Source organism: Phoenix dactylifera, chromosome 6 (assembly GCF_009389715.1).
Source record: "Phoenix dactylifera cultivar Barhee BC4 chromosome 6, palm_55x_up_171113_PBpolish2nd_filt_p, whole genome shotgun sequence".
Classification (NCBI taxonomy): Eukaryota; Viridiplantae; Streptophyta; class Magnoliopsida; order Arecales; family Arecaceae; genus Phoenix; species Phoenix dactylifera.
The window spans coordinates 3,509,780-3,534,492 of NC_052397.1; the positions used below are offsets into that span (position 1 = coordinate 3,509,780).

The window sequence follows — 24,713 nt, forward strand, 5'->3', positions numbered from 1 at the left end:
CCAAGGAGGATAGAGAAGAAGGGGAGGGAGAGAGAGAGAGAGAGAGAGAGAGAGAGAGGAATCTATTGGAGTTGTATCAGAAGGCACCAGGAGGCATGAGAGACACGGACAGAGAGGAAATCATGGCTTCCGTGTCTTCTTTTCACAAAGAAATCAGATGATAAAAAGATTGTTTTCTTTTTCTTTTTAATAAGCATATAAAAGATGATCGAACTCCATAAAAGAGAACTGTTTTCCCCTGGCCTTTTAGAAAAATCCCATACCCGAAGTCTCGCATCCAAAGGGGAATATCACCATTCACCACCAAGATCAAAACTCGAGGGAGCTAAAAAGAAAGAACCAATGTACCATCAAAACGAATCAATGGAGGAGGACAAATTTAAGAGAAAAAGAAAGGAGAAAAGAACAGAGAATACAATAAAATTTCGGGGGGAAAAAAAGAGACTTTTTGGAAGAGGAGAAGAGGACAGAATTGGTGCGGACTAAATGCTCAAACGTACAAAAAAATCTTGCAGAAAGAATTCCTGAAATGGGAATAAAGCAAGACCCCGACAAAGGAAAAAGGAAGAGAAAACAAAGTATATCCTAAGCAAGATCGAATTTTGATGCCAAATTTTTGCTAATCTCCGCAAATAACTGAAGCTCATTTAAAAAAAAAGGATCAAAGAAAACGGATTGGGACGTTGGCTTTTCCATCACCACAAATCTCAGCAGGAAAACAAGATAATTTTTTACAAAAACATAAGACCCATATATCTATACAATGTTTTCTTTCTCTTAGGCTTACCTTGGAAGTCTGGGACATTTCTCAGAAGCCAAACAGAGAGAGAGGGGGGAAGAGAGAGAGAGAGAGAAGGGGCATCGGCGATTTAATCGAATCCGGAAGGAAAGGTACAGGACCTCCTGAAACTAAAAATATACATGAAGAGAGAGAGAGAGAGAGAGAGAGAGAGAGAGAGAATAAGTAGATTTGTCCGTCACACTAGGACCTCTCTCTCTGTCTAGATTTTTCTGAATTCTTATATATATTAATCCTTGCTATATAACAATGTATTGCTGTAATAATTGATATTGATTAATTGATATTGATTAATTTATATGGTGTTCCAAGGCTTCAAGCAATAATTGAGAGTCTAAATTAAATACTGTTTGGTTGAGGCTATATATCTTGTAAAACTTCAATAATATCCTCCCTTCTATTTTTCTTGATTCGTAGCCCACAAGATTGGGTCTCTCTATGGTTAATACCAGGGTGTCTTCATCTTCGCAAGTCATGCATCACCCAATATTTTCTCCCTGTTCATGAACAGAAATTTTAAGGAAACTCTCTTTCTTTTTTTTCCCCCTGTGAGATATATAGATAGGCTGTGATTAAGAAAGAGATATGTGATTGAGAAAGGAAACCATCTGTAATTCTTTATAACAAAATTTAATAGATATATACCTTCTGATAGGAAGTTTATGCATCATTGTAGGTCTTTTTCTTGGATAACATATATGAATTGTAAGGTTCACACCTTATCCTTTCCTCTAGATGTTGACTGATACAAAAAGTAGGTGGCCAACAAGCATTTATCAGCAAGATGTGCGGTGAACCTCTTACTATTTGATTGCATTCTCATAAAGATAGCCTAATTTGAAGCCTCCTATATAGCTTTTGCTTTTGCTATTAAGTCATCTAAATCTTCCACTTAATTTTTCTAAGTCTAAAGACCACAATCATGCTGAGTCATCTACCGGGGCTAATTCAGCCATCCATCTTAAGCACTCCACTTCCTCATCCAATCCAATGGGCTCAATTAGATTTGGTGCGAGTCAGTTGATTTATTTATTTATTTTTGCTAAAAGTCAATTGATTTAATTCACACATTCAGGCCATGTCTCTTTGCATCCCAGAGGCCGAGGTAGGTGTTCCCCTAGTACAAGGTTGAGGCTCCCGCACCACAGCACCTCCTACAATCCGCATCAAGATTTGCGTCCACTCAAAATAGACGGTCATGATGGCGTAATTGTAATAACATGCAAAGATCGGGGATATTTTGTAAAAGTGGTAACACCCTATACATTCGGGGATGAGACGAAAAAAAGACATGATCTCCCGCCCGTAAATTTACCGCCAATAGTTTAGCGCCACGTGGAGACAAAGGACGAGATATTCTCTCGGGCCAGACCAGGGCCACTACTTTTCCGGCGCGTGCGGACATCCCATCCGGACCTGGGAGCGCGGCCTGACGGAACCTACGGGCCAACGAACCCGCCTTCTTTTTGAGGTCATATTCCCAATATGCCCCTATTCCCTCCTATGGGCGACAAAATACGGGCCAATTGCAGCTATCCTAATCCTAGTTGTTGAGATCATAATCCTCTGATTAAGATAATAACACGATGGCAATGACAAGAATCTAGGCAAGGTTGCTGGTCCCGTTCAGATCTGTCTATTTAAAAAGAAAAAAAAATGTGACCTCTACCCTTTATTAAGCTTTCCATGGAGATCACCACATAAAAGTTACATTGTGCATACTAGTTCTAGCTATACACATTTTCAAGTATGCGAGGGCTTTTCTATTTTTTTACATAGGATAAAAAAAAACTAAAAAGATAACCCGAAGAAAGAAAATTTATTAAGTGGACCAAGGTAGGTCCATCGTGGAAGGCAATGTCCAATTCGAGCATGTGACATGTGGTTAGCCTCAAAGCTTTTGCAACTAGAGGTGATAAAATATATATGAATAAAAATAAATAACATAGAAACATACATAGACATGCATAGGATTATGGTACGAGATGGCGCATTGAAAGGTTGCACATGGGGTTTATTAATGAGCATCTATATATTGAGTTATTTTGGATTTCATATTTCCAAGAGATAGGGATGTTTGTTTGGGACTTTCTTTTGTTGGTTTTTAAAGCATTGCTATATATAGCTATTTGGAATCTCTTGCATTTAAATTCAAGAGGGATGTCTTCGTAATTTTAAAAATGCATTAAATGTTTCATTATTATCAATGCTGCATGATTTTTTTAACGCACCCAATACACTAAAAAATTATGGAATTTGCTTTTAAAATGAATGAAATAGGTATTTAAATAATATTATTGCCTTTGTGTAAATATCTATACATCTTAGTTGTATACACATACATACATACACATATGCACAATGAAATTGTACAAGTTGACCAAAAAAAAGAAAAATAAATATAATCTTTAATAGGTTTCCATCAATATTTTGTTTGGAAACCTTAGTCAATTAGTCAATGGTTAAATTTTTATTCTCATTTTAATATTTCAACCGATCAATGTTCATCTTTTTAATAAAGAATTCTCCTTCTTAGGGGAAGAAAGAGAAACAATGTATTGTTTGCAAAAAAGGATAAAGATTAATTTCTCATTATCATGCTGTAATCTAAAAAATATATAAAAAAATTTGCATCGTAGGACATAATATTTAGAAGTAGATCCAAGGAGGTTGAAAAAAATTGCCTTCTTGTATGTGCTTTAAAATTTAGAGGGGATGATATTAATTATCATAGATAATGTTTTGATAAAAGAAAAAATATTTGGCAGATTCTTAATTTGCACAACCTATTTGTAAATCTCTTGTTAAAATTAACTATAATTTTATAAAGTATCTAGCCCGAAATGCTTCTTTGATCAATGAATTAGGTTTAATTTATATTCCTCAAAATCATAAATTCTCATCGGTTGATTGAATTATAGTGGAAAAAATTTTACATGATAACAAAAAAAAAAAGAAAGATAAAATGTACAAAAAGATCCCAATTTACGCTATGTTCTTTAGAGATCAAGATGGAATTGCTTTGATTAAAGTGAAAGATGAGATCATCCACCTACCTTTTGCATGAATAACTCTTGATCTAATTTGTAGCGACAAAACCTTCTGTTGTGGAAATATTGTCTTCTTCTTTTCTAATTTTTGGAGATGTAACTTAATACACTATACAAAAAATAGATCGAAAAAATTAAAAGGTAAGGTATAGAAAAGACTTAAGGCATAAGAAAAGAAAGGTGGAGGAATATTAGAAAATGATATTTTCAAAAAGAGCGATATGAAAAAGAAATGAAATCGCTTATAAGAGAAGAGGTAGCGGAGTTCCCGAAGTAAGATTTTTCCAGAAATACATATAATGCAGTCACTTTTTATTTAACCCGATCACACACCCCCATCGACATATAAGTCCAACCTTACGTAGAGGGTTTTGGGTGTTATCAAAAGTAGGTGTATTAAGATAGTCAGATTTTAGTCTAAAGTTTGACATCTTTCTCCTTACTACTCCAGCCAAAAAGAGTATTTGGATTTGAACTTGATTGGTTGTTCTCCCACCACTATTTTTAGAAAAAGAGAAAAAATGTGCATATTATATATTGTTTAATTTTCTTTAATTCTTTTAGAAATTTCCCTTTTAATCTCGTAAATTTTCAAAAATTGTGAAGCATATATCCGGAAAATAGGAGAGAGATAATTAATGTATCACTTGCTTTTCAGATATAATTTTATGATTTTCCTTACATTGTTAAATAACTTTCAATGGCCATCCACCAAACTATGACAATCATTTCAGTACTAAATTTTCTATCCTCATACTGCTCAAATCTACTCCAAAAACTAAAATGTTTATTGCCTATCAACAACTCTTCGGTAAAAGGAATGTTAATCACTACCAGTTTATTTTTATTTAGAATGCCTTAACAATTCCATAGCCTAGATTTATGCCATTGAATTTTATGCACTTGTTATATTAATGTGCAATTAAGACTCACTTCATGCTTTGCATTTTAAAATGAAAAAAAAAAACTATATGTTGAGATTAGCAAATCTTTTTTATTCAATTTTGTCATGAAAATGTCAATATCGAAGCAATCTCTATCCTTTCCCTTCTACCAAAATTTTGAATTTCCTCGAGTTTTATTATTAGTCCCACCTTGAGATGAAAGAGATAAATTTTAGGAGTTTGTCCAAGCCATGACGGTCTTGTTTTGGGTTAAATAATGGCTCTACTATCTCGTTAGGAGAAATGAAACAGTATCCACCTGGCACGCACTAAAAGTCATCAAAACGCATCGAGTGGGTCCTCAGGGGGGCAGCAAACATCCACTTCATGGATCTCAGCATTTCACATGATTGTACTTCAAAACCACAAATGATCAGAGTAGCAGCAGCTCCCTTACGTAAGGCTGCTATTTGATTTTCGGCAAGATCGAAAAATATGAAGAGAAGGATAAGTAAGTGATTGCCCCCACCAACCAACGATCAGGGGCGGCAATTGCATGAGATCGGATTAAAAATTCTTCGAGCCAAATCTGTTCTATTTATTAAACAGATCGAGATTTTAGATCTTGATTCAACGTGTTTATTAAACAAATAAAACCATTCTGGCCCACAAAATCTATTTATTATACCGATCAAATTAGGTTAAACAAATTTTTAGTAGATTAAAGAATTTTAAACAAATGAAATAGGTTAAGTAGGTTCGATTAAATATCTTAAATAGGTTTTAAATAAATTAAACATATTTTGAATAGATTAAATAGAGTTACAAGTATATTTAATTTTTGAATAGATTAAATGGATTAAAGACTTAAATCTGAACTCAATTCATTTAATAAATAGGTTTAAACGGATTGATCCATTTACGATCTAATTCTATTTACGTCAAATCTAAAGTTATTTAAGGTGGACTGTTTGCACGTCAGATTGGCAAATCGAGTCATAAATTACCATCTATATACATGATGCCAATAATCTCATCTTATATGGTCTTCACAAGGGATTCATTGGTTTGAATTATCTTTATGTGGGTGATCATTGGGTTAAATTGGCCATTTCTCGCACTCGTTCTCTCCCGGTCCCTCCCTCCTTTGTTTTTTTTTTTTTTTTTTTTGGTGTTGTGGGGAGTGTAACCAAGTGGCCATTTAAGCACCATATACCAACAAATCTACCTATTTGAAGTTTATTACGAAAGGAAACATAATACAGACAGAAGAAGATAAAATAATCAGATGTGAGTTTTAGCCGAAGGTGAAAAGGGATAAGTAATTTTTTAAAAAACCTTAAGTGTACTATTAAATCTTACGTGATCATATATTCAGGTCTATGTTTTTTTTTTTTCTTTTCTTTCTTCCTTTCTTTCTTTCTTTCTTTCTAAGACGAGCGAGGCAGGCTACACGAATACGAATACATCACTAGGCAACTTCTCTTTCGGGATCCATTGGGTGCTTTTGTTCCAATTCACTTCCATTATTTTCTCTTGCAAATCAAGATCAAGTCTGCATATATATCACAAAATTAGTTGGCATCACTGTTCTCACTTGGATAACACAATTAGAAAAATCAACAAAATGACACTTGTAAAACTAAATATGTGTCAACATTGTACATAGAAAGTGAAGAATAAATGAAGACAACAGTATATCAATCAAACGGATGGTTTTGGACACAGAAAGATGTATCATGTCTTCTATTTTTCAGGATGAGTCCATTCACCATACTTTTAGTGCTTTCTCAAGTAACTGTGATCAAGTAGGATCTTTGAATTTCTTAGTAGAGATGTTGACCCCAAATCTCTTTTCACTATCTAGATGAAACTTGTTATCTTCGGTGAAAATAATGAACTTAAAATGTATAAATTCCTTTTATGTGAAAAAAGTACATTATACACGTATACTCAAAGAAGAAGAATTTAAGTTTCAAGCCAAGAATATCTACAATTCTTGGAGCATTAAGAACCCCATCCATTACCATAAGAGCCGCATATTTGTAGATAATGATCAATAAGATAGATTACATTTATACCAAAAAAAAAAAAAATATAAATCTGGATGAGAAGGTATACAAGCTGATCAGAAACATAACTAAGATAACCAAAAGTTGCAGGCTTAATAGACAAAGCCAACTTTAAGGACTTTGAACAAAAATGTGGTGACTAGCCGATGCTTGATAACAGAAAAACCACAAATAGAAAGAACATCTAGAGTACAACATTTGGACCTTCCATAAGGTCAGCTTTTGCAACTTAGAAATTAAAACAAATATGTGTGTGTGTGTGTGTGTGTGTGTGTGTGTGTGATGGGAAAACTATGGATGAGCTTTATAAATTAAAACTTCAACCAAATACAGATCTATATTGTTATTAAATCCATGGTAGTGCCTTACATGGATCAAATGGGCATACACCCTTCGGTGGAAATTAAAGATCTAGGTGGTCTGTGTGTGTGTGTGATGGGAATACTATGGATGAGCTTTATAAATGAAACTTGAACCAAATGCAGATCTATATTGTCATTCAATCCATGGTAGTGCCTTAGATGGATCAAATGGGCATACACCTTTCAGTGGAAATTAGAAGATCTAGGTAGTGTCTCCCTGCAATAGCTAGATGACCTTGGCTTCCTGAAGCATATACATTTATGATCATCTAATTTCTTGCTCAGTAATTTGTACGTGGCTGGGTAAGACCACAGATAATGCACTGCTGAACCTTGAAGAGTCTATTGAATATCTTTGACTGTTCTAAAGACTTATCTCCCTCATGTAACCAAAGGTTGGGAGAATTGTGGGGGAGCTTACCATCAAAGAGGACTTCAAGGTTTCACGACATGAAAGAGGGAAGAGAGAAAGAGAAGTTAGGAAGTCTTGCACATGACACGGGGGATGGGGGCGGGGCGAGAGAGAGAAGGGAAGTAAAGACTAGCAGGCGCTGAATGGATTTCATCAACAGGGGAAGAGAAAGGAACACGAGAAAAGGAGTGAAGAGAGAAGGAATGAGAGGGAGAGACGTTCGAGTTGTATCTTCCGCGCGAAATAATGATTCACCTCTTTTTTTTCCCCTTCTTCGCGACCTGAATTATCGGATCGCACGATAGCTATTTCGAGATCAGGAAGCTGCAACAAAAATTTAGAGTGCTTTGAAAACTATGCGTGATGCGATCTAATAGTTGATATCGTGAAGGTAGTTCTACTCTCTTTTTTTTTTCTTACGAATAATGCAACCTAAACCCACGTAGGACAACTTCTTCACTACAGGAAAAACTACTTTTTCCGACTTTTGTCTGCCGACGCTAAGTAGAAGCGTCGGTAATTTTTGCTGAGCGCCAAAATTTGCCGATGTTTTTAAAAAGCGTCAGTAAGTTCGCGAAAATTATAAGGTTCCGCCGACGCTTATAAGCGTCGTCGGAAGCCGTTGTGGATAAAGGTGTAGCTTGGGTCGACGCGGAAGCCAACTCCCCCAACCGAAGCCATCTTCCTTTTTTTTTTTCTCCTCCCAACGATGCTTTCTAAAGCGTCATCAGAGGCTATTATCCCCCCTCCTCGCTTCAAATTTCTCCCGATCCCTAACCCATCCAGCTGCCCCCCTCCCCTTCTCTCTCCGCCGCTCGCCCCCTCCCCCCTCCTCTCTACAAATCCCCTCCCCCTCCCGATCCCTCAAACCCCCTCCCTTACAAATCTCTAACCCCCTCCTAATTCTCGATCAGATCCCTTCCAAGAAGCGAGAGAGAGAAAGAGAGAGAGCGGCCATGCTTCATAGACAGTTCGATGGAGCTTCTTCCCTCTTCTACGGCGTCGGCTTCATGCCTTCTCGAGCCACCTAGGCCCCCGATCCCTCCTCCTTCTCCCCCGCCAAGGTACACATCGCCTCTCTCTCTCTCTCTGTAGAGATCGCGATATCGATGTCTCGACCTCTGAATCCTTGTTCTCGATCATGCTCTCAATCTCAGATTCGCGGGGCTCAGGGCGCCGTCCCGCTGACCGTGAAGTAGATCGTCGAAGCCTTATCGCCTCGCTCGAGGACGAGATCCGCGCCCTCCGGTCTTGGCAGTCCCGCCCGGAGCCGGAGTCCGGCTCCCCGGACTGGATCTGCGCCGGCCTCTCCCGGATTGAGCTCCTCCACACCTCCCTCGACGACCTCCACCAGCTCCCCCAGGCCCAGGACACCCTCCGCCGCCGCTCCTCCACCCCCTGGACCGACCGCCTCCTCGACGACTTTCTTCGCTTCGCCGACGCCTACGGCTTCTTCTGATCCGTCCTCATCTCCCTCAAAGAAACCCAGTCCGAGCTCCAGACCACCATCCGGTGGCGCGACGAGGCTCAGGTCGCGTCCTCCGTCCGGTCCCAGAAAAGAATCTAGAAAGATCTCGCCAAGCTCGCCGTTTCCATTCGAGAAGCATTCAGATCGCCCGCCCCCGCGCTGGCGGCGGATGCGGTGGAGGCGGAGATGGCGGGGATCATGAGGAGGCGACGGCGGCCACGACAATGGCTTCGGCGGCAGTTTTCTTGGGGATCGGGGCGGTTTCCTCCTCCGCGTCGGAATCCCTCCGGTTTTCTTGGAGATGCCCCCCTCAGGTTGCGGTAAGAAAATATATTTTTATATATTTTTTCTTTAAAAAAAAATATGACGACGCTTTAAAGCGTCGCTAATTTAAAAAACAGGAGTCAAACTCGATGCTTTAAAGCGTTGCTAGACGGATTTTTAAAAGCGTCGCTAAAAATAACCTTTAGCGACACTTTTCAAACACGTCAGCAATTTTTTTTCCACCGCGACATAGCCGACGCTTTGGCGATGCTTTAAAAAGCATCGGGAAGAAAATTACCGACGCTTTTAAGCATCGGTAAAAGCCTTAAAAAGCGTCGCCAAAGCTCCTTTTTTTCTTGTAGTGCTTGTTCCAAGTGCATCTGACTTGAAAAATGCTGCCTTAGTATTTACTTTGAAATACTACTTGGGCTATGAACATGATCTTTCTTACAACCTTACGGCATTTACAATGTCTATAACGTGTTATATAGTCGATTGTAACTTTATGATTTTTGATTTGATTATAAGTTTTATTTTTTTTTCTTTAATATATACATCCTAATTTCAGAAAATATCTTGCTCTCTTAAGAATTAAAACTGAATTATACAACATATTTGTTTAATATAAGACTAGCCACTGAAGAATTTGTATTGGACATATGATTTGAATTGCTTGTCCTGTTCATAGCACTAATGTGCTTTACATACAAATTGAGCCCCCAGTATAGTAGAATACAATAATAAAATCTCATGATTATGAAAAATATACTAGAGATCAGATATAGTATAATATAATAGCAAAATTCTATAATTTGATATAAATACTAATTTTGAATATAACAATCAGATCCCATGATTTTCAGAGATCGATCTGAGATATCATACTAAGATTGTGCACACAATATGTGGTAGCTATAATATCATACCAAGCTTGTGTATGTAATATGTGGCAGCTATGATATCCAATATCGTATATACTATAATAGGCGAGATTGTGCATAATTCTAAGATGTAATACTCCCCCTCAAGTTAGTGTGTGTAGATCTACAATACCTAACTTGCTTAGCAGATAAAAAAATGATCACAACCCAAAGTCTTTGTAAAAATATCAGCACGCTGGTTGTCACTTCGAAGAAACTTGGTATGGATTGTGCCTGCTTGTAGTTTTTGTCGAATGACATGACAATCTATTTCAGTATATTTTGTCCGCTCATGAAATACAGGGTTGGCAGTAATATGAAGTGATGCTTGGTTATCACAATAGAGAGACATAGGTTGAGGGTGGTAAATAACCAAGTTAGAGAGTAGAATTTTGAGTCAGACTAATTTACAAGTGGTAGAGGCCATTGATCGATACTCAGCTTTGGTGGTGGAGCGAAAAACAGTACTTTGTTTCTTTGTTTGCCAAAAGATAGGACAATTACCAAAAAAACAGCAATAACCTGTAACGGCGAGTAGTAGAACAAGTTGCCCAATCAACATCACAATAAGCACTGAGATGAAAGTTGTTCAAAGCATGCATGAGGATACCAAAGCAAGAGTAGGATTTGAGGTATCTTAAGACTTGAAGAGCAACATCCATATGGGGTTGGCGTGGTGCTTGCAAAAATTGACTTAGAAGATTGACAACAAAAGTAATATATAGACGAGTGATTGTGAGATAGATCAAATGACCTATTAAGCGTTTGTATGGTCTTGGATCATATAAAGGTTCGCCAACATCAGGTGATAACTTAAAATTTTGCTCCATCGGGTGTGTTCTGGTTTAGCATCTAGAACAACTGCATCTAAGAATATCTAAGGTATATTTCTGTTGAGAGAGAAAAATACTTTTACTGGAACGTGCAACTTCAATGCCCTGAAAGTATTTAAGTGTGCCAACAACTTTAATTCGAAATTGATCTTAGAGAAAAGATTTAATGAAAGCAATGGAAGAAGGATCATTGCGAGTAATGAGTATATCATCAACATAAACAAGCATAATGGTGATGTTGCCTTTGGATTTAAGGGTAAAGAGTGAATGATCGATAATTGATTGAGTGAAATCAGCCAGAAGTAGTGTAGTGGAGAATTTGAAAAACCAATTATGAGAGGCTTGTTTAAGACGATATAAAAATTTGTTGAGGCGACAGACTAACTATTCTCTTTTGTCCCCCTTTCGAGAAAAATCTGGTAGCAGTTGCATGTAAACTTTTTCATGTAAATCACAATGGAGGAAGGCAATATTGACATCAAGCTACTACAGATGCCATTGTTTGGTGGCTGCAATTGCAATAAGACAACGAACTGCGACCAATTTGGCAATAGGAGCGAATGTAGGCTTTTTGCGCGAGTGTAGCCTTTAACAACAAGCCTTGCTTTATACCATTCAATACTACTATCGGACTTGTATTTGATCTTATATATTCATTTGAATCCGATGGTATGTTTGCTTGGTGGAAGTGGCATCACGGTCCAAGTGTGATTAAACTTTAAGGCCTTAATTTTATCGACCATAGCATCAAGCAAGTGAGCATGTTTCATTGTTGAGGAAAAGAACTTGGATTTCTGATAAGAGAAAATAGAAGCTAGAAAAGCACGATGAGAGCTGGAGAATTTATCAAAGAAAAGATAATTTTGGAGTAGATACTTAGTACCTGTCACAAGGTTGTTTTGGTATGGGCAAGAAAAGGATGAAAGTTGAGAGCACTAAAAATCTTAAAGCCATTGGGGATGATGTCAGATCCTTGTGGAGCGTTTTGGAGGTGGATCAACGAATGTTTCAAAAAGATTAACTGGTTCGATGGAATCTTGATTAGAAGTGGATGAAGGTCGAGTAGGTAAAATAAGAAGCAACAGATGATTGATTTTGAATATGCATTGAGATATCACATTTGATACGATAGATTTGGGCAGCCTTATCATGAGAAAAAGCACCTCTCTAGATCTTCCCATGCCTCTTTTGCAGTTTCAAAATAGACTATGCTACTCATAAGATCTTTTTGGACTGCGTTCCAAATTCAGGAAAGCACCATTGTGTTGCAACGTGGCCATGCATCAAGTGTTGCTGAACTTTTATTAGGCTTTTTAAGCGAGCCATCAATAAAGCTAATTTTATTCTTAGCTAAGAGAGTAGTCTTCATGGCACGTCTCCATAGAGGATAATTATCACCAGTGAAGACTTGAGGACCAGTACCATGCATGGGCTATCTGAGTGGTAAAGAAAGAATGATGACGTTAAATCAACAATAGGATTAGAAATAACAATAGAAGAAGCCATGATTATAAAATAGAGAATGGAGGGCTAAGGAAAACAAACACCGAGAGGATGACAGGAGACTAAGAAAGAGGGGTTAATTGATCAAGAAAAAACCTGCTTTGATACTATAAAAAATTTGTATTGGACATATCTGTTCATAGCACCGATGTGCTTTATATATAAATTGACATTCCAGATTTAGTAGAATGCAACAATAAATTTCCATGATTATGGAAAAGATACTAGGGATCAGATATAGTATAATACAATAGCAAAATTTTATTATTTAATACAAATATTAATTTTGAATATGACAATTAATTCTTATAATTTTGAGAGATTGATCTGCCCAAAATTGTGCATTAAATATGTGGCAGCTGTGATATCATACCAAGATTTATGATTTTTGGAGATTGATCTGAGATATCATACTAAAATTGTATATGCAATATATGACAACTGTGATATTATACCAAAATTGTGCATGCAATATGTGGTAGCTGTGATATCCAATATTATATATTATAATAGGCGAGATTGTGCATAATTTTAGATGGTAATAGTCCCAACGAAATGAAGTAATACGGAGGGAAAAAAAAAAAAAAAAAAGAGAACATCTTCATTCACTCAAAGATGACAAAAAAATAATACAAAATCTGTTTAATCTAATTAAATGTTTTTCATTAGCAAAATGATTTTTTTAGGTGAAATGTCGTCACACAATCATTCACAAGGCATGGTAAATGCTGCTCTATTAAATTTTAAAATTTTTTATTAAAGATTTTTACACTAACTCCCAATAATGTTTACCAAAAAAGCTCTCATGCTTGCTGCAAATTGAACTGCAAGGATCCAGCAGGTTCGTGCATCTGGGAAAGCGAAACGAAGTTACAATCCCTGCGGAACATCCACACACTAACCTGCACCACCTTTGCCGTCAAATTTCCAACGAACGCCCCACACTTGAGTCGACGAGAAGGCCACTTCGAACCGAGATGCTGAGTCTGAAAACCCTCCCGTGTCTTCACCGCCCCTACGCCCCCTTCAAATCTCTTCTCTTCCCCTCCTGCCTTTCCCCCCCTTCCTTATTCTCACCTCCCTCTCCGGCCCGCCCCTCCCTAATCCTTTCCGCCGCCCCCGCCGCCTTGTCCGCCGCCTCTGCCGCCTACTCTGCCGCCACAAAGATGGCCGCCGCTGCCTGTACCACTGTTGAGCACGTAGTCCTCTTTAAGGTCCGCGATTCCACCGATCCCTCCAAGATCGACGCCATGATCTCCAATCTCCGGTCCCTTGTCTCCCTCGACATCGTCTCCCACCTCGCCGCGGGGCCCATCCTCCGTAACCGCTCCGCCGCTGCCTCCGCCGCCGGCTTCACCCACCTCCTTCACAGCCGCTACCGCTCCAAGCCCGACCTCGCCGCCTACTCCGCCCACCCCGCTCACCAGGCAGTCGTCAAGGAACACGTCCTCCCCATTTGTGACAACATCATGGCCGTCGACTGGGTCGCTGACCTCGACGGACCGGCGCCGCCACCGGGGTCAGCGATGCGGCTGACCCTGGCGAAGCCCAAGGAGGGGGAGGCGGCGGCGGAGCTCCTGACCGCGATCCAAGGGGCCAAAGGGGCCGCCCCGTCTGCCTGGCAGGTGAGCTACGGGGAGAACTTCTCGCCGGCGAGGGCCAAGGGGTACTCCGTGGAGTTTCTATCGGTGTTCCCGGGGTTGGAGGAGCTCGATGCAATGGACGGGGAAGGGAATGAGGCTGTGGAGGCGCATAAGGAAAAGGTGAGGCCGCTGCTTGAGAGCCTCATCGTCGTTGATTTCGTGGTCCCGGCCCCGCCGGCTGCTAGCCTTTAATGGATTCCCCTAAAAAGGTTCATCTTATCTCCATATTCTTCTACTTCTTTGTTTTGGGTGGAAAGTTGATGACTTGAATATTGCAAAATTATAAATAGCGGACTCTGCTAGTAGCTCGAACAATTTTGAATTTTGTAATGAATTTGGGTTCATATGAAGAATAAACAGGGAAATAAGATATACTTCATGTGAATCAGTTATTGAAAGTTCAGAACAAGGATGAAGAAATTTTCTATTTTTTGTGGTCTTGTTTAACTGCTGTTCAGTACTTTACTGCTTGAGAACTGTGAATCCATGATAGTCATCATATGTTGTTTGTGAGCTATAATGGTTGCCTTTGTTTTATGATTACGGAGTTTAATTTTATGATATCAGTATGTTAGTGCTTTGTGATATTTCCTGGTTGAATATGAGGCCTTTTAGTCTTTGGACATGGTAACAAATTCATACTTAATGGAAAAATAAAATTTATGATTTGTGTCTATAGGGAAAGCTTGAATTTGATTGTCAGGCATAAATTTGAGCAAGATTTTGTATTGAAATATGTAGCTTCTGAACGAATCTGTTTTACTCTGGACTGCAAGAGAACAAAAAATCTATAAAGCCATCCAAGAGAGGCGTTGAGTTATGAGGATAGGAATGTATAAAAATAATGCTTTTGAAACTACTCCATGAACCATTAGGCTAAAAAAGCCTGGTATCTGCTGTTTACACTAATTACTATTTATAATTGTAGAGTCTACTGTCCTGTATCACATGGTAGTTTTGTTTTAGTATCATATAATAATTGTTTTGAAAGTAGTGTATTTCTCGCCAAAATCCATAAGCAATTTCTCTTGAACATAAGGTTTTATAGCTTCAACCTCTAAGCAAAGTCTGTCAACTTTGAGTGCTACGTATGTGTCCGATGAAGTGCAGACACATGTATGGGATATGGATATTCCATGGCTAGTACATGATAGTATTTAAGTATACTAAGTTATCAGAATATCATGTTCATGCTTCATAAAAAGATATTCAACAAAAAGGAAAATTCTAAAAGATGAGTTGTCTTAGGAGATCTATCATGTTTGTCAAAAAGAACAAGAAAAGAAAAGAAGAAGAAAAAGAAACTTTTCCCTCATCCTAAGGTAGTTCGGGAGTATTTGGAAGGTATCAGAATGTATTGGAGAAGTATCAAATAACTTTTTTTTTAAAAAAAAGAAATACTTGTTAGGAGTATTATACATGTTCTTGGACCATATGCAGTATGCAAGGATATATCGTATGTAACAAATATGACTACTGCATCAAAAACGGAGTATCCAGCAGCTTCCTATTGCGTGCCATATCATTTGCCAAAAGTGCTAGTTGTAAGGCTTTCCCTCACTAATGCAAGGAACTTGCTATTGATAGTTAAGCTCCTAGCTATATACTTCTTGAGTTATCGTTCACACGAATCCCCTTTACATTGCTTAGTTTTTGGTTTTATTTGCTTAGATCACGTCCTTATGGGATGGTATCCCACTACCTGATCTGTACTTAGGGGTGGCAAAATATGGTCCGATCCGCCAACCCGACCCGTGTTCGATCCGTCATAAACAGGTTTAGGTTTGGCCTAAACAGGTTCGGATCGTAAACAGGTTGACCCGTTTAACCTGTTTATTAATTGGGTCGGATACGGATTTTAGATGTCTGACCCGCTTAACCCGTTTAACCCGTTTAATATAGGTTGGATCAAATTTTTGGCCCAAAAAAGGCCCGCACGCCGCTCGGCCCAATTTCACCGCGACTTATCCTTTCTCCCTAGGGATTTCCCCAATTCTATTTCAATTTCACCCCTCAGTGTCCCTCTTCCGACTCCTGACTCCCGGTCTCCCCTCTCCTCCACCCTCTCCGGATTCTTCACCTCCGCCCTCCCCTCGCCTCTCGTCCGGACCTCCGCCTCTGCCCTCTCCGGATTCTTCGCCTCCACCCTCCCCTCGCCTCTCCTCCCCCTTGTCGACTACTTCCGCCTCCTCGTCAATGGCGACCACGGCAGGGACCCAAGCAAGCCCACGGACTGTGATGGAGGTAACGGCGTAGCAACTCAAGGGTTTCGCAATCCGGAGGACGGTCTCCATCTACTCGGCAAGATCGATCTCGTAGCTCTGGAGCCGAGGCGTGGAGGGATCGTCGAGGTTCCAGGCTTCCAGTGGTAGATGGAGAAGGTCCTCATCCGCTTCGGCTGGGCAGACGGGAGCTCGGATTGGGAGGAGTGGGCCTGCGCTGGGACCAGCCGCGCTGCTGTGGACAAGGCGGCGATGGGGAGCGGCTGATGGGTCGGGAGAAGGCAGCGGGCGGCGACGATGGGGAGCGGCGGATGGGTCGGAAGAAAGCAGCGGGCGGCGACGATGGGGAGCGGCGGATGGGTCGGGAGAAGGCAGTGGGCTGCGGCGATGGGGAGCGGCGGATGGGTCAGGAGAAGGCAACGGGCGGCGGCGATGGGGAGCGGCGGACGAGTCGGGAGAAGGCAGCGGTCGGCGGCGATGGGGAGCGGCAGATGGGTCGGGAGAAGCCGAGAAGGTAGCGGGCGAAAAAGGTCCTTTTTTATTTTGAGTATTTTATTTCTGGTTATTTACAGTAATATTTAGTTAAACGGGTAAGCATAAACCAACCCGACCTGTTTAATCGATTGTTTAATAAACAGGTTAAACGGGTCGGGTCGGGTGACCTGTTTATTAAACAGGTCGGGTTCAGATTTATACTTTTCTGACCCGTTTAACATCTGACCCGACCCGTTTATTCTGACTCGACCCGATTATGTCTGACTCGACCCGATTGCCACCCCTACCTGTACCAGGTCAGCAAAAGTTTGATTGGCCATCTCCTCCATAGGACCATGACCTTGGAGATGGCAGGTTGCGTAGAATGATTGATCAGATGTTTGAGGTTGGGTGTTTATTGAAGGCATAGATACAACTTCTTCTATATTCACCGAAGAATAAAAGAAAGATGTTCGGCATTTGTGTGGCATAAATGTTCAAACTATAGCAGTTAGATAGGTCATTGGAAAAGAAGTTTGTGCTCATAGATAACTTAAAACATATGACTTGTAAAGGAAATAACTATTAACTGCCCTTTTTTTTAACTTTTTAGATGATTGATTTCAAAGTTGTATGACCTCCTCCATTGGCGTAACCGTTAATTCATGTCTTTACTTCTTGTTTTCATATGCCATGCTTAGTCTTTTCCTTCACAATGATATTTGTGTCCTTGCTGGAGCTGCCCGCTTTCTGTATTTTTGACAAGGTGGGTTAGTTTTAGTTGTTTGATCATTGGATGTCATATGGAATTTTATTTAGATATAGGCATGAGTTTTTCTGTTAAATCATTGTGCCTTCTGATATGATGAGGACGTGATCATCTCTACTCTAGTGGAATTGTAAGGAACCTGTCCTTAGAATGAATCTGGATATTGTTTCCTACAATTCAACAGATATTTATAAGGAGGTAAGGATATCCCCTTCTTCTTCATTAATCATCCTTTGTAAATTGATTGGTTAGTATTTAAAACAAGAGGAAAAGCATAAAACTTCCTCGATAATTCCTGATAAATTGATCGTTGAATCTAATTATGGTACTGTTGAAGGGCCTTGCAATCATGATATGGAAATCAAAGATACTTTCTTGACTCATGGAATGTTAATTATTTGTGCTATTGGTGTTTTTTCGAAAATCATTGACAATCATAATAAAGAGTCATGTAAGGATCATCGTGACTATGATAATATAATATGCTTAAATTTCTTCTAATATGTTAATCCAAGATGGATTCCTAGAATTGCAAAGAATGAGTATAATCAAACCCATCCTGAATATAGGTGCCTCCTCTTTCACAAGGTTCTAAAGACCTTTGTTTGAAAAGAGAAATCTTTCTGACTCTTGGTGATAGATTTCCTAGATGCGTTATTCACCAGACCAGTACAGGATGGTGCATGTATGCAGCAGAGCTTTGGTGGACCCATCATTGTGGCATTCTTTGCACATCGGCAGCATATCTTTATTCCATTTGACCAAGGAAATATTCTTATATGATAGTAGAATTAAGCTGATATGCCTTTTTAAGTGCAGATGTTAGAATTATTTCACAGTTTATAAGCTCGAAGTTAGGCCTTATTCCATATAACTGAACATTTCAGAAGAAAATGGTTTTTAGTTCTGCGTTTCGTTGAATTTTGGATTTCTTTTTGGAAGAAAGTTTCTATTTTGTCTGATGTCAGAAATGACCCTGTCAAAGACATACTTTTTTCAACTTGTGTATTTTATTTTCAAATTCAGTGCAAATAGATTGAAGGCGATCTGAACTGTTTTTCTGTAGAAGGCTTGAGGGGTCTTGGGTTACGAGGTAGTCCATCTTGTGAATTGGGATACCGAATAGGGACAGAAAAGACCAAAGATTAGGTATTAAAGGGATCAAGGAAAATGGAAAACAGTGATGTGTGATTCCCAGTAATTTAGGGGGAGTGCAGAGTGAAGTAGTTGGACAATGGTGAATTATGATTGGTCATAGAAGTAAGCGAAGGAGAAATTGCATTAGCTAGCACTTTGTTGATGTAGAGGGACGTCGGAATCAAGGGTTTAAAAAAAGGGTTTTGGTGCAAACGGCTAAGGGGAGCATAATTATATATTCTAACTTACAGTTGTTCATGTTACAGTGGTTGAATATTGTGCAATGGTGTGTATTACTCTCTTGTTGCGTATTGCTGTCATAGGCTCTAGTACAATCTGGTCGGTAGACTTTGCTTAGGCTTCTCGACTATCCCAAACACGTCATTTTTATTTGGGATGGTTTTGGCGTAAGGAGCAAGTGTTTGTTCCCCCCAAAAAATTTTCCTTTCTGTATGTTCAGCATAAACTTTCTGGCTCTAGACCAAGAGCATAAGGACTGATTCACTAGGCGACTGGGTTTATTTTTTAAAACCGATCTTCTCAAGTAAAATCCAAGTGTCTACTTAGTTATATATGGGCCTATGCCTTCTTGGATGTATTTAAATTCTTCTGATCATTAAAGTATTTTGGGTTAAGATGGTTCCTCAATCCTTTTTCTTAAATCCGTAAAAAAGCCAGAAATTAACCATAGGAGATCATCTCAGTGTGGATTCATTATAAGATGGTTATTTTATTGGATACTTATCTGCATATCCGCCGGATAAGTTTTTAAAATTCACCTATAAAATTGAACTTCCTAGAAGTAGGAAAAATCTTCAGATCATAACATTGGTTACATGACCATGTCTAAGTTCATTGAGACAGGTAATATATTGGAAAGTAAGAGGTCTTGGACTTCTGCATTTGCTGCATATTGAGGTGAGCGAAACGAAATGTCTTAGATTGTAAGAGCACCCAGAGAGATAGAATGTCGAACCAGAGGATCCTTCAGTTACGGGGGATTGACCAGTCTGTAATGGTTGATCACCTAATCCTTGAGGTTGTGTGACTGACAGTTGGAGACCATACATGGTTGAACATTTACATTTTCATACTCATCACCCAGTTCATCTGCTCTGGAATTCTATTGTCTTATCTTTATTTTTTAATCTTCCAGGGAGATTGTGCATCTTGCTTTTCATTGTGTAATTTTTTTTGAAGAACTTAAAGGAAGAAATTGAACATGCATCTTAATAAAGATCATCTAAAAGTAGTCTAAATGGAAAAGTAAGATTTCCTTAGCATATCCTAGCTTGCTAGTTGTTTATCATTTAATGGAGTTACAGTTTGTTATATCACAATTGATGTTGTGTGATAAAAGGGGATGGTATGGTATACATACCATGCCAGTCCTTGGCTAGCATAGGTAGGAGATGCAATACTTTAATATTTGGCTAGACTTTTGAACGATATTTAGTTAAAAGAGCATTAGCTCTTTAAGTGTATTGTTATTTGTCTGGTTTTTTCTTAAACCTTTGTATTGTCATCCGAGGTTATGGGTCAATATATCTTGCTATTTTCTAAGAGGGTAAAGATGGATAACATTAAGGATGAAAATCTGGAAAATGGGGACCACATAGTAATTTCCTGTTTGGGTTAACCAGTCATAGCTTATGTGCAGAGGAGGAAACCTTTTGTGCTTGGCGTAAAGCATGCCACTTTTATGACCCTTCAGGGGAAGGGTTTCATTTGAACAGATACTTTGGATGTGGTCTCAACTAGCAATAATCCTCTGAAGAGTGAAGAGGGGTGCAGAAAATGATCGTAAGCATGTGAACACAAAATCTTGATACTGTTTCTCTTCTTCTTCTTTGCCCGTGATTTCATTTGGAGCTATTGGTATCATTAGTTCGCTAGGCTATTTAGGTCCTCCCTTTAACGTATTGCAACACAGGGTGCTTGATTTTTGGAACCATGGACGACCATCTGCTTGGAGTTTCATTCCCCACTCAATGTGCTGGAAACATTGAGAGAGTGGAACCATGCTGATCCACAATGATCTGGATTTTTTTTCGGAGAATTATAGTGATTGCTTTCTGTTTACAGTTGGTGCCAAGTTCTATATAGATGTTGAGGCTTTTGAGATGTCTGTGTCTATCATTTTCTTTTTTTGGCCTCTCCTTGGGTGATATTCCATCTCCATCTTTAAAATTGGGTATGGATCCTTGTACTCTTACACACATCTTCTAGGATTTTGCTTCCTATAGGATTTTATGCAGCCTAGAAATAGAAGTGTAACGCTGGATTGCATGTATTGCTCATTTTTCATGAAATGTGGGATCTTGCAAGCCATGATCACATGCAATTCATGGCAATATGATAATATGAAAAACATTATAGCAAGTAGAGAATTCCATGCACATTGTAGTTTCTTTTAGTTTAACGAAAGAGAGTTTGAAGGCCAGGGCCTGTAAATTTTATTTATGAAACTTGTGGAGTCTTCACAAATGTGTGATAAATCTGTTAGAAAGTGCTTGCTGGAAGTTCAAGTTAATAAGCAAGGCCTTTGTGGCCAAACTACCTACAGTACTTACTATGGATGCAAGTTTGATTCTAGGTATCAATTGAAGGGCCTTAAGTTGATGCTTAAAATTTATAAGGAAAAGGTCTTAGATCAATGTCTTAAAACAGGCTTTTTTATTGTACTTGGCAGATCATCACCATGGAGGTTGCATCATGCTCAGGTTACTAGCATTGTTGCTCATTGCCGTCTTTGTTAATCATCAACATGCTTTTCCTTGTCAAGAGAATGATGTCCTTTCTTCAAATTGAGGCTGATACTGTCATTTGGCATACATTATTTCCTTATCATATTTATCTTAATGTACAATAATTTTCTGTTCTCATTATGCGAGTGTCATCTATTTGCACCCGAACAGTTTGATTATGTTATATTGCTCTGGAGTTCTGCTTTTCTATGAGTGCTTCTTGTGAACAACTATGTAACGATAAGAGGCTTCAGATTTTCCAATGACCAGTTCATTTCTCCAAAATCGCCTTCATGATTGATCACAGTAAATGCCATTGACACACTGCAAATGCCCGTGTCTATCAATAATCCCTCTTCCCAAAGAAATTATGCCCAAGAAGCTGACTCAGGTTCTGCTTCCTTTTCTACCTTGGCAGTTGTCAATTATTTGTCACGAGCCTCCAATGGACTTGCTGCTTGCATTAGGAAACTTTAAAACAACGTATTTTAGTGAAGCAAATTAAATTGTTCTTTGCTGCTGATTTTTGGAAAAATAATATTACAGTTTGTTCCCCAATTTAGAATTAAGACATCTGAATTTTGCCTTTTTCAAGCATGAGTCTAGCTGCATGAGTTGGTTAAAAGAACCGACTACTTACAAATCTCTTTCTTTTTTACAAATCTCTCTGGCTGATGGTTCTCTCTAGAATGCAGCACTGCCTGCCCGATACAATGCTTTATCTTCTTCATCATTTTTCTTTTATATTTAGATAAGGGAGCCTTCCAATCACAACAAGCATGTTTATTTTCATTCTTGCCCTGATCAATAGATTAGAAGAATTTAAGTATATTGTTTATTGCAGCTGGTACTCTATGTTAGCATCAGATATGTCATGCACCTTCTGCCTGCCTTTGTTGTGGTAGTTATTTTTATGTGTTTTTAGTATTTTCTGGTCAAAATTATATCTATTTTACTATTAAATTGAAACTTCCTTGGCACCTTTAAGGCGGGGCTCCAATTTGTGATTTTCAGTTCCCAAAGTATCCTTTCATGCATCGCGCATTTTCCTACAAATCATAAAGTTGAGGGGTTCAAACCCACCCTTGAACATTTCTTATTTATTTATTTTCTATTTATTTCAAAACATAAAAAAATCGGACATGTCACACTCACATATATAGAATCTTAGTTTATTGTACTATAATTTACATCCAGAGCCTTTTGACTCCAAGGTTTTCTCCACTTCCTAGCGTTAGGCCAAACTCATAATAGGCAACACTAAAAGTTAAACCTGGTAGCAGGAAAAAGAAAGAAAGAAAGAAAAGAAAAACACTAAAAGCTAAACTGTAAACTTCAGCTAGACTGCAAACAAAATTATATGGTAACCTGCCTTCATTTGTGTCCCAATTTTTATTTTGGAACGGCTGGCTTGGAAAGGAATCTTTGACAGGGGGCTGTTACATCAAGAGAAACCCAACAGAAAGGCTTCAATGAATGACCCATAGGAGTTTCAATCAACATTTGATGGTATGAAAAGAAGCTTCATGATGTTGATGCCAACTATTGGTCCCCATGAATCGACACTGATACACTAACGAACGGGTCAGAGTACATATCTTCATGATAAACACATTACAGTAGGGTGGAAGACCCGAAGTGATTTAATTCATTAAACCTCCATGATATGTATCACATCATGAATGGTTGCATCATCACTGTATCTAAAGTCATTTGGGAATCTCAGAGCTCCTTGGCAGCGCTACATACAATGATGATCATGTTCTTACATTTATTGTTTCCTTCCGTTTTCTTCTTCTAACTTTAGACTGTGTCTAATTGGACTGCAAATTTTGTTGAATTGTAAATTTTCGCTTAGGATCAACCCACTTCTGTTGTCAGAGAAATTGTAAGATAAATTAAACATTTTGGGTGGTCTAGGTTCAGGTGTAACTTCTTGTGTAACTTCAAGTAGTGCACTTGGAAGAAAGATGAAGGTGCTTTTATGTTGTGATTGGTGGTGACCATCAACTACAAGTTGAATGGGAAAGATTAACATTATGAAAATGATATGGTCAAGATGCTTGAATAAATTGTTCTATCATTACGCATGTGAAGAACTATCAGAAATCTGTTTGGATATTCATCCAGCTTGTCCATGCTGCTACGCATGCAAGTGGAAAAGTTTGAAAAGCCAAGGCCTTTAGGATAAAGAAGTTTAGAAGGAATAAATGAGACTGTAGGTTCTACAATCTCAAAATTTTGCAAGAATATTGGAAATCACCTTGAGATTGGAGGAGCAATCGATGCTGCTGCTAATTTCTTATAGTTCCTTTTCCCTTTGCCTTTCTCTAATTAATCAGTATTACTTTGTTGGAGGTATGACCCCACAAGGTTGGCTGTTCTTCTGCAATGAGTATTTTGTTCTACAGATTACTTAGAAACAAGAAAAATCTCTCTGTTTAGGTTCATGTTCCAGCAATTATGTGGGGTATGAGGAATGCCATCAAAAGGGGATTGCTTTGCACAGAATTATGGTAGACAAGCAAGAGCGCATATCTGAGGGAAGGAATAAAAGTAAAAGGTAGTCATAATGTGTATATTCTTTCTCAAAATAGCGTCATCGTTGACCAAACACTCGTCCTTGATCGGCTTGAAGTTAGGCCGAATGGGCTCCATTAGAATACGTTAGAAATAAAGATATGATTAACTATGTTGTAGGCTCTCAAAGTTTACTGATTGTTTTCATCTATCTGTTAAATGTTGAATATTTTCTATGTTATGGTGTAACCATGCCAATACTACTTTTTTTCAGTCAGCTGGATCTATTTCAATTATATTTGCTGCAGAACTCTTTAAAGATGCATCCAAAGAATCACATTTTAACTTATATTTGAAGGATCCTCTCTCTTTCTCAAAATAAAAAAAGGGAGAGAAAAGAAACATCTTAGATATATCTCCCTTTCTTTCTTGGTACTGGGACTCCATTATTGGATTACTGAAAGTGACGGGAACTTAAATATTTTTGTTTGTATACATTATTGTTCTACTGAATCTCGAATAGAGCATAGAAGTAAAGACAGAAAACATAGAAGAAACAAATTCTATTCTAGAAGGGACAGGTTCACATTTCATGTGGAAAGAAAGGTATGGTTAAGGTCTTCTTTTTTTTCCT

General features: G+C 38.6%; 1 protein-coding gene across 1 annotated transcript; it reads left to right on the forward strand.

Annotated features, from left to right (window-relative positions):
• The first annotated feature begins 13,502 nt into the window (after positions 1-13,502).
• LOC103712661 (stress-response A/B barrel domain-containing protein UP3) lies at positions 13,503-21,772 on the forward strand. The gene is made up of 2 exons (XM_008799248.4): positions 13,503-14,419; positions 21,505-21,772. The coding sequence occupies exon 1, from the start codon at positions 13,545-13,547 to the stop codon at positions 14,400-14,402; it is 858 nt and encodes a 285-aa protein (XP_008797470.2). The 5' UTR covers positions 13,503-13,544; the 3' UTR covers positions 14,403-14,419; positions 21,505-21,772.
• Positions 21,773-24,713: the final 2,941 nt, after the last annotated feature.